Source organism: Musca vetustissima, unplaced genomic scaffold (assembly GCF_032173495.1).
Source record: "Musca vetustissima isolate MV318-11 ecotype Yass unplaced genomic scaffold, APGP_CSIRO_Mvet_v1 utg2253, whole genome shotgun sequence".
Classification (NCBI taxonomy): Eukaryota; Metazoa; Arthropoda; class Insecta; order Diptera; family Muscidae; genus Musca; species Musca vetustissima.
This window is the reverse complement of record NW_026888442.1, coordinates 513,532-524,756: the sequence shown is the minus strand read 5'-3', so window position 1 is coordinate 524,756 and position 11,225 is coordinate 513,532. Positions and strand designations below refer to the sequence as shown.

At 31.0% G+C, this 11,225-nt stretch overlaps 1 protein-coding gene across 2 annotated transcripts in view; it reads right to left on the bottom strand.

Annotated features, from left to right (window-relative positions):
- The window catches only part of LOC133336309 (uncharacterized), a 424,576-nt gene extending 420,011 nt beyond the window's left edge, over positions 1-4,565 (bottom strand). Inside the window, exons 1-3 of one of the 2 annotated variants that reach the window (XM_061544596.1) lie at positions 4,432-4,565; positions 1,919-2,140; positions 1,637-1,752 (exon numbers count right to left, since the gene is read on the bottom strand). In XM_061544596.1, coding sequence (XP_061400580.1) covers positions 1,664-1,752; positions 1,919-2,140; positions 4,432-4,561 — 441 coding nt within the window. In that variant the 5' untranslated portion in view covers positions 4,562-4,565 and the 3' untranslated portion in view covers positions 1,637-1,663. Of the gene's footprint in view, positions 1-1,636; positions 1,753-1,918; positions 2,141-4,431 lie in introns of those variants that run through there. The other variant, XM_061544597.1, reaches the window with a different exon arrangement.
- Positions 4,566-11,225: the final 6,660 nt, after the last annotated feature.

Below are 11,225 nucleotides of genomic sequence, written 5' to 3'. Positions count from 1 at the left end.
TATTTCTTTAGTAGATATATATGTAAATACTGTCGGAAGGCATATTACTTTTGTGATGTCTTCCTACAGCCTTGAAAACATTATTTAATTGTACACCCTTAGCTTTATGATTACCATAAATGTGTCTCATTGAAATATTGGTGTCTCAAGGTAAGGCGAAAGCGAATGAGATGAAATCTGACCCAAAGACGAACCCACCAATTGAAATTGAAGAAAATAGGTTCGGAATTAGATATACCTTCCATATGTGACATCGATCGATTTTTATCAAAATAGTGGACCAAATACCCGACGTTTTTCCGATTCCGATGAAATGTTGTACAAATCCCCCTATAGAGCCTAGAATGAGATGTGTTAATTGTTGTTGTAATCGGTTTAGATTTAGATACGATTCGCAACGATTGCGACGAAATGTTGTACAGCGTACCGAATTAAATGTAGAATAATGTCTGCATATTTTTTTATTAAAATCGGCTAAGATTCAGACATAGCTCTCATAGTTTCGTCAGATTTCCATTAAGTGGTACACCAAACTCCCTAGTTTTTCCGAATGAGATGAAATTTTGTACAGCGTACCATATTAGGTCTAGAATATGGCGTATAAAGTTTTATCGAAATAGATTCATATTTGGGTACAGCTCCCATAAATATTTTCGTCCGATTTCATGGTAATTGTACACCAAATTCCCAATGAGTGTACGATTGGAACGAAATTTTGGACATTGTGCATATTTGAGTCTAGAATGACGTGTATTAAGTTTTATTGAAATATTTAGACATAATCCCTATATATATTTTCTTCCGATTTTATTTATATGATACTCCAAACTCCCTAAGTTTGCTCAGTTGATATGCTTTGTTCATATTATCGAATAACATGAATATGGATTCATAGAAGGTTCATATTAAAAAGGGTTTCCTCCGTCCGGTCGAAAGAATATTGTACACATAAAACCAAGAGAAAACATCTCTAAAACTTGAAACCCGTGTACCTATTACTATAGTTTACAATAAAAATCTTAGGAAAAAAATCTTAAGGAAACCCAAACCATCTTTAAATTACTCAGGTTATAATTTGTCTCAGTCAGATTATAACTGGTAACGAATCAGGAGTTTATGATCAATAAATCGTTGTAATCAATCATCGACGAAGGCCTTCGAGTTTCGGCGGAATCAGAAGATTTTGTTCATGTGGTAAATTTAAAAAATCCTATTTTACCTTAAATTTCAGTAAACTATCGTCCTTTTTGTTCAGTAAAAATTTTGTAAATTTAAAAAATCCTATTTTACCTTAAATTTCAGTAAACTATCGTCCTTTGTAGTTTACCAATAAAATCCTCGGTTTTTTTTTTTCAAAAATATTTCTTAAATTTATTTCATTATTATTATTTTTTATTAAAAAATACAAATCATCTACATTGAAATTGCTATATACAAAAAAGTTTAATTTTAATATTACAAAAAAAAAAAGAATACTCAAATCAGTTATTTCTACAAAAACATATTTTTTCAATTTACATTCGTTTCATTGCAAAAGTGGTCAATATTCCTTCTTTTTTTATTAATTTTTCATTACCAAGGCTATATTGAATCACAGTTAAATTTTGTTGTTATCGTTGTTGTTGTGGTTGTTTACAATGTTGTTGCATTCTTCTTCGTCTCATTAAATATTTGCTTCGCTACTTTTGCTATGAACCTTTGGATAAACATTCGGTTGACGCATGACCTCATCGTAGGAGGGTGGTGGTGCTGCTGAAACAAAATAGCCAAACAAGAATGAAAACAAGGTACTTAGTTAATAATGACAAACAATAAAGAGCTAACTTTTCAAAGCTTTAATTAATGGTTCTATGACCTTTGTTTTTGTTTCTTTTTTTGGGGTTTAAAGTTATTGCCCTTAATCGAGAATTCCACTCACCATTAATAACATAATCCTCATCATGGGTATAGGCAGGATTTATTATTGCATCGGTTGGATAGGTGGTAACAATATTTCGTTCATCTACTGCGGATAGGGGTATACGTTGCGAATGCCTTCGCAGACTATTGCTACGCTGATGATAGGATTCCATTAATTGATCTTCTTGTTCTAAATCGCCACGCTGCAACTGTATGACATGTACGGAGGGACTGCGATGATCTGGAAATGAAGAGAGAGATAACACGTTAAAGGTTTGAATTGAAAAACCAAACTGATTCAAAATTTAGACCGGTCCGCTTCCTCTTCAAAATAAATCGGTGCTTTCAAGACTCCTTGAAAAGGCTAATTTTCAATTTTAGGAAGAATCCAGTGAGGAAGGGTTGAAATAAGACGTGTGGATTATATCATATCCTATATCACTAGTGGGTTTTCTGGGATTCTATTTTTGTTCTTTACCGATAATATATATAACGATTTAAATTAAGCTTAACAAATGTTCCTCTCTAATGATTTCATCCTATCGATCGGGCAGTAGCTATATAGTAAGACGTAGCTATGTTGGTGGTGATCACTTGGGTATGCTAAGTAACATTTTGTCGCAATCAATTTTTGAATTTTTTTACACAAGTAGCCTTAGAGATATATAAATCTGAACCATTTTCAAGAAAAACGTAGTACACCTCATTCTGAATCCAATGTCAGTTTGAAAAAAAGTGGGAACTTTGATGAATCATCGTCGAATCGGTCGAAAAATATATATGGGAGCCAGACTTAAATCTGAATCTATAAAATAATTTATTTGTATTAACCAACCCGTTGAACCTCGTCAAAAACTAACTCCATTAAAGTAAATTATTCTTATTATTTGGGTTTCAGAACCTGGAAGAATCTATTACTTGAACTTTTTTCATCCATTCATGTACAAAAAATAAAAAAAAAATGTTAAAAAAAAAACGTCACACTAAAATATTTTTAACCTTAGTATCCTGAAATTCAAACATAAAAGCCTATTGTAGGGCGGACTGTACCGGACCACAGCCATAATTGTAGTGTTTCTAAAAATGGTACATCAAAACACTACAAATTGTAGTGTATCGGCAAGTGGCGCCCAACATTTGGTTGTACTACAATTGGGGTTTTTGGTCCGGAAACGATACCGGACCTCATCCGTTCATCTATTTCCTTCATACTCTCCCTCTTCCACCTAGTTCCTTTTGATCATCTACAACTACCTGTTCAGTAACCGATTTATCTGACGTGCGATTTATCGTGGAGCGAACTGAGAAAATCGAACCCCTTCAGAAACGAGATTGCACAACTCTATTAGAAACATTAGTCAGATCACTACAAATCGTAGTGTTTCGACAAGTGGCGCCCAACGTTTAATTTCGGACCAACATGTTGAACACCACAATCGTGGTTAAGCTCTGGTACAGTAACACTAACCTGATCGTAGTGTACTTATCCATCCTTAGAACTATAATTGGGTAGTTTTGGAACGAAATAGTTTCGTAAAAGGACGAAAAAACTTGACGAAAAACTAAGATATCTAATGTTCTGACAAAGGTGTGCTAAAGGAACTATGAAACTAAATGAAGGACCTGGTTCGTTTCGCATAGCGAACCGTTCAGGATCAAAAGTATCCAATTGGATACATCAGTCGGAACACTACAAATGATAGTATTTCGGCAAGTGGCGCCCAACGTTTTTAGTGCACCAACATGTGGAATATAACGATTTTGGTTGTGCTCCGCTACAATAACACATACATATTATTAGAGTTTGTGTATCGGTACGATACCTTTATACGCTTCAGGACATTATGGTACGCTAGCATAATATTTATTTTCGAACAGTGCCAGGATTGGCAAATTCTGATTGGTTGCCGTGTTCATTTTTGAGGATTCCCATCTAATTTCGAGTTTTTTCCTACTTTCTATTCCCGATATATTTGTATTATTTTATATTATGAGAGCGATTTTGACATTTATAGCTTTTACAAGAATTACTCTTTAAAAATTACGGGATACAGGGAAATGATCATGGTTTGGGAATTAGTTATCCAATATTACATGTATACAACTAAAATGAATTAAGATTAATAAATAATAACTGAATACATATAAATATTCAATGGAAGTTATTTAAAAGTTTAAATTGCAATGAAAATCAACTTCGTCTCATTTTTAAATCCTCCATGCAATTGAAAAAAGGATTCAGTTTTTTTAAATGAATTATTTGCATATTTTATGCCTTTTGTTCCCTAGGCATTTAAATTTGGTAAATCACATTTCTTTGATAAATATTCAATGGTTGGTTATTTAAAATGTAAAATTATAATGAAACGAATGGAAAGCAAATCCATCCATCTATCCATCTAAAACTGGGTTAAATGCCATAATAATCGGGCCACTCGTCATGTCATTCGATACACACAGGTTATTAATTATTCATATACACGTAAGAGGGTGGTGGTAGTGGTTAGGTGTAGCGATAAAACGGTAACATACCAATGGCTGCGTCTGTATAATTGTCGCTTAATCCAATGTGGGGCGTTATAGATTTTTTGCACTTTAGAAACAGGACAATCAATATCCAACCTAATATTAGGACCAAATATACAAATCCCAGCATACTCATGTAGAACGGTTTAATGATAGCAGGCGCGGATGTTGTGTGTTGTTATGGTAATGTTCTTCCAGTTTTTGTGATTGGAGGCCTCGATGCCTTCCCGAGAGGAAGAAGAGCCGTTGATTTTCAATATTTTTCAAATTCAAATCGATGATATCCTTCATAGGCAATTGTTAAATATAATTTTTTAACACCTTGATATCATTAAACATATTCTTTTCTTTATAATATAAACCAAATCCAAAGTATTTCGTTCTATGTTTTTTTTATAAAATTTTCAAATATATGAAAATCGATAAAATGACATTTTTTCCACAAATGGAACAAACACACGCAGCGTTTTCGGTTACGAGCTCAGGACATGTTGGCGTTAAACTTAATACTGTTGGCCATAGTTGACCAACAGACTTGTCCAACGGCTAACTCAATACCATGGCTAACTAACTAACTGACAAACAAACTAACTATTAGCCAAAGGATACAGTCATTACAGTGGCTTAATCGCTGTGGTTAGAGTTGTGTGTGTGTGTGTCGAAATACCCATACTCTTTTTTTCTAATCTTCAAGGGGTGATTTACCTTTGGGGAGCAAAATACCTAATACACTCACTCACACACACACGTGAATTTGATAAGGCCTGTAAAAATATATATATATTCATACGTCATAATGTCCAGTTGTAGTTATATGTGTGTTTGTGTGTATATACACACGCTCATACCTCCATATATCCTGGTGTATATCGGTGTGTAATACTATTTCACTGGCATAGGTTTCCTTGGTTTCCACAACAGTAAAAAAATAATGTCTACCATGGAAATGTGATTAAGTCGTCCTACCCATGTACCTGCCTGCTTGCCGCCAGTTGAAGGCTCGTCCATGACCACCGCCACCCCCTATCGAAATGGAAAGCTACAATGACTTGAAACTTTGCGAACTCGTCAATGGCGTTGACCACTTTTTAAATCGCATTTATATCTTGACTATATTTTTCCATATCTATTCTATTTGGTTACGAAATATTAGGGTGTAACGATATTAAAAAAAAGAATTTTTTAAATATGCGCCAAAGCATTTTAATATTTTTTATCCCCTTAAAGGGCAACAATAATCGGCGTTAGGTTCGTCCAGATAATAAGTAATATCGGTTGGGATATCGTCGGTGATTGAATTTAACTTAGTTCATACTATGTTTAAATATCTGCCAGTCCTAAAAACACCCTCGCCGCCACCTAAAGCCTCCATCAAAAATTAAGCCATACATTCAAGATTTTTTGAAATATCCACGTATAATTTTTAACAGACATTGCTAAATAATTTTAGCACCGAATTAAATAAAAAAAATTAAAGAAGAAGAAAAAGAGGACCGCAAAGTAATAATATAAACAAAATATGTATGTATTTGTTCAATATATTTTTAAGTTGTATCCAATACTAAATTTAAAATTGATTTTTTTTATATGATTTTTGTTTTTCTTTCAGAAAGAAGCCGCATTTTTTTATTATTTAGCATTTTAACAAATTCTGGTTTATATATTTTATAAAATTTTTAAATTTTTATATTCAATAAAGAAAATCTTTAAAATAAATAAAAGTGTGTGTTTTTTCTATTTCCCTGTTGTTCGAAGTAAAATAAAGCAGTTATTTAGTTAATGCCTGAAAGTATGCTTCAAATTACAATTATTCGAAATTATTCACATTTATTAGTTCGATATGGCAACACTGGCAAAGATGCCCGGATAGCGCCATCTATTGATACGCATGACCCCTCTGAGTTAACACAAAACTGAAAAGGCAAAAAACTGCATACCATTAAAATTTTTAGAATCGATTTTCTGCGGTATTTTTCATTAAAAAATGAATTTTTAAAATATTTACTCGATTGTTTTGTTTTAAGCTTTATTATTTTCAGGTTTTTAAGAGACACATTTACTGGCTTCCCCTCAAAAAATCCGAAAATAAAAAACCCTCCACAACTTTTTTTGACACATTTGTTTGGCCATTTGCGCGATAAATATTCATCAAAATGTAATCCATTAGACTTGATAAATATTCAACGATGGTTTAAAACATCCCTACTTATACTTGGGTCCCCGAGAGCGACAAAAAAATGAAAAACATTTTGGTTCAGTAATCGATCATTATCACAAATTTTGAACCATTTGACCCGACAAAAATTAATAAAATTAATTAATTAATTTCCTAAGTATCAGTGACATACGTAGAGGGGGATCCAGGACCCGGCACAGCACCCCTCACCATCCGGATTGAATATTTTTTTCATTTTTGCAATGATAATTTTAATATTGAATATTGTCTTCTTTGGCCAGACCCGATCTTAAATTCTAAATTTCCCGACAATTGGTCCATAACAGCGGCCTTACTGATGAAACATGGGTCTAGGACCAATATATAATACCCTCACAATTCAATCCCAGTTAAGTGCTGTTTTCAAAGTATCAGTGTATCTTTTATAAAAAAAATATTTTTAAAATTTCGAAATTTAATGTAGGATAATGTAGGTTATATTTAAAATTTAAATCCTGCAGTTAAGTGTATTTTTCAAGGATTCCAAGCCAGTTTTCAAAAAGGAAAAATTAGACAATTACTTTTCTAGTTTTTTATTGATGAAATCATTGAAAATCATAAATAAAACCGACACAATAACAAAATATAGATAAAATACTTTACAAAAGTGCTTTTAAATCGTATTTTTATTGAAAAATATCCCTAAAAATCGATTTTTAAAATTTTAAATGGTGTGCTGTTTTTCAATTGTTCCGGATTTTTCAATTTTTGCTTTGCTCAGCGCGATCATGTATTTCAATAGATGGCACTATCCGGACATCTTTGCCAGTGTTTGAAATTTAAAGCATACTTTTAGGCGGAAAACGAAACTAAAGCAAAATAAAAAAGGAATACCTTTGACTTTTTTGTTTCAAACATTTAAATTTGTTTATTAAATTTAATTTAAAATAAATTGTAGATTTTATTATTAAATATTGAAATTACATTGTTTTGGTTGAAAATTAAAAGTGAAAATAAAAAATTACTTTATCTGAAAATAAGAAGTTATTAAAAATGTTCAGCATGAAAATTTGAAATTGCGAACATATTTTTTTAGTTTCAAATTTGTTGTAGATGGACTTTTAAATTAAAAAAATATGACATTTATCCTGTAACAAAGAAGTAAAGGAAATCAAACATTCTTCTGAAGGGGAACTTTCTTCAGCTCATGAAATGATGTAGGTTCGATATATTTAAGGAAACTAAATTTCCTTCACCATTCAATGAAAAAGTATACCAAACACACACCATCCTCTGCATAAATATAAGTACCGTCCAAATGGTCTCAGGTTGAAAAGAACTTTTATTTCGCCTTCAATGTTGAATCAATCCGAGAGTACCAAAAGTGGGTTGGAAAGGCATTCCTTCCGACCTTAAATCAAAGGAGATTATACTTTCTTCTGCAGATCAGCAACATCCAATGGTAAGGAAATCATTAGGCTTATGAAGCATCTACCTCTTCCAAATGAAATTGGGTATACAAGTGTATTTTTTGTAAGGAGGTTATTAAATGTAGATTTTGGGAAGATCGGAGGTAACATCCGAAACTAGTCCTCACTGTTGCACAATTCCATATTTTCCATCCGTAATAAAAGGGTTGTGGGTATAAAATCTGGTAACTGGAAATAATAAAAAATAAAAAAAAATATTTTAATTAGTTGAAATGTGTATATTTTTTATAAATAATATAATATTTGTTATAAATATAATATTTTAAAACTATATCTACCTCATCATAATCCCGAAACCAGGAAATAGTAATATTGTATTAAAACTCTCAGAACTTCATCCACAAAAGCCAGTATTTCTTGGTTCAACCTAGTACATACCTGAAAAAAAGTATAAATATTAGTATCTTAAGAAGGCTACTTAACAAAGAGGAAAATGTGTGTTTTTCTGTGTGTGAGTGGTGTTTTCCTTTCTTTTGTCCTGAAACAAAAATGTGTGTTCGCCGTGGTGGTCAACAAACAACCACTTGTATGCAAAGCGTGTTATTAACGCCCCCATGTTTGTTCTATGCAATTCCATAGAATTGTTAAAAGCTTACAACTAATTTCTAACCTTTTTGGAATTTTACCACCGTTCACCAACACCACAACTCAGACCTATAAAAGGAGAAAAGAACCAAAAAAACAGCAAAGGAAGCTAACGGAAATTTTCAATATATACCCTTCGACTAAAAACAGAATTTGTTTATGGGCAGTAAAACGAACGAAAGGAGAATGTGTTCAATACTTACAATTGTTGTTATGTTAATTGTTGACACTCATTGTTGCAAAGTAACAATACGGCGGACCCAACGACGTCATAAATAATTAACATGGTGGTAAAGTAAATTTGTTTAAAACCATGCTACAACAAAATTGATTACGCCACACAAAAAAATGTTTGTTGTTATAAAAATAGCTGAAATTTACTTAGTAATATATATTTGGTTATTTTTGGCATTTGTTATTAAACACATATGTGTTTACCAAGCACACATACACCCACATTGAGTAATGTAATTGACAATATACATATGTTAATAAATTAGCTTTTTTTCTTTCGGCTAAAAAAAATCAATTTGAATATACATTTTCAAAAAAGTCCTTTATTTTTTATTTAAATATATGTTTTTTTTTGTTTTATAATATGAATATTATTTTTTATATATAATTGTATACTGTCGGTAATACAGGTTGTTTTTTTTAATTTTCATAATAATTTCTGTTTATTTTTTTTAAATACATACTACAAATTTTAAATTTGGCAAAATACTTTTGGTTGTTGTTTTTCTTTTTAGTAATTCTTTTTGTTTTGTATACACACACAATTTAAATTCAAATTTAATTTGGAATTTTAAATAATGTTTTTTTTTAATTATTTTTGTTGTTGAGGTGAGCTTTTATATTTTTATCGGTTGAGGCACATGTCTGTTTTTTTTTCTTTGAGGGGATTTTAATTTTGTATTAAAATTTTGTTTGTTGGTGTTATAGTTTTCATATTGGGTATATTATTTTTGTCGTTTTTTCTTTCACTTTTTTGGGTTTCCCGGATCAAGGCACTGGAACTAAAAAGGTTTATATAACTTAAAAAAAGAAACAAAGATATTAATAAATTATAATAAATAAATATTAAAATATATTTGTTATCAGTTAAATAAAAAATAAAACAAAATTATTCTTGTCCTAAAATAAAACTGAAAAAGAAATAATACGTAGGTTAACAAAATTTCCTGGAGTACAAAGAAGATAATTTCATTCAAAAACATACCATAGAGGGTAGGTCAAATAGGGATTTGTCCTTAAATGTGAACTTAAATTAGTAAATAAATTGTAGATTAAAATATGTTGTGTATGAATTTCATGGAGTACAAAGTAGAGAAGCTGTCAAGGTACTCACATTGCGATATTCTCGGATACTGAGAGGTACCCCATTTTACCAATGTAGAGAAGACAAGAGATTTAGAGATTTTTAATAATTCTTTTTTGTCTGTAAGGGTAACGATCATTGTATAATTTGTAAGTAAGTATTTTTCTCTTTCGAGTCAAGCTTAATAATCGATGATTCCAATAATAAAAAAACACACACACACAAAAGTTTTCATAAAATTGAAGAGAGGAAAAAATTTCCTACACCATTTATTCATTGCAGTGAAGAAAAATAACAAATTCACAACATCTTTTGCATAATTAGAAGTGTCGTAGAAATGGTCTCAGGTTGAAGAAAAACTTTTATTTCGCCCTCAATGTTTTATTGATCCAAAAATACCTGCAGTGATTTCTACCATAAGGTGACATCTCTTCTCTGTTTAAAAAATGTATTTAGGTTTCTCATATACTAATGCAAGTCTCTGAGTGGTTGCCCTTAAATAAAATCAGATTACACTTCCTTCTGCAAAAATGGTAAGGGAATCATAAGACTTTTGCTCTACCTGATCCTTATATGAAATAACTACAAAAATTGATTCATAGGTCATGATAAATACTGAATACAATTAGAGACCAAAATAAGAAACAAAGAAAAATTTCAATGCTACTATTACAGTGGAAGAATTCGACAAAAGCTATAAAAAATATCAAAAGTGGAAGGAACGTTTAAAGGCTATGCGAAACTTGGATATATAATGAATTTATTTGAAGAATCATTTACCATGCAAAAATAAACATGGATCTACCATGAACTTATTTGGAGAATCATTTAGCGTCCAAAAATTCAATATTTGCAATCAATTCTGATTATATGAGGATTTTCGTTCCACATTGGTTTCACGTATTTAAGTTCTATCGTTTTCGGCAATATATCCCCGAATTTGTTCGATAGAATAAAGATTTATATAGGTTGTTTATTACATAGCGAAATTCCACTTTTCATATATGATTTTCAAATATAACTGAGACAATTAATAACATTTTGTAGAAAAATTTACGTCTCAATATCAATTCATTCATAATGTGAAAGTGAACAATATCTTAGAAATATTTTACAATGATCTGCGTAGATATACATTTTTATTTGAAAAATCATAATACTCACATTTCAGATGTAACGTCATATGTACTTCTTTAATAAAACATAAAATTGTATTCTTAATAAAAGAAATGTAAACTTATCAAAACAAATT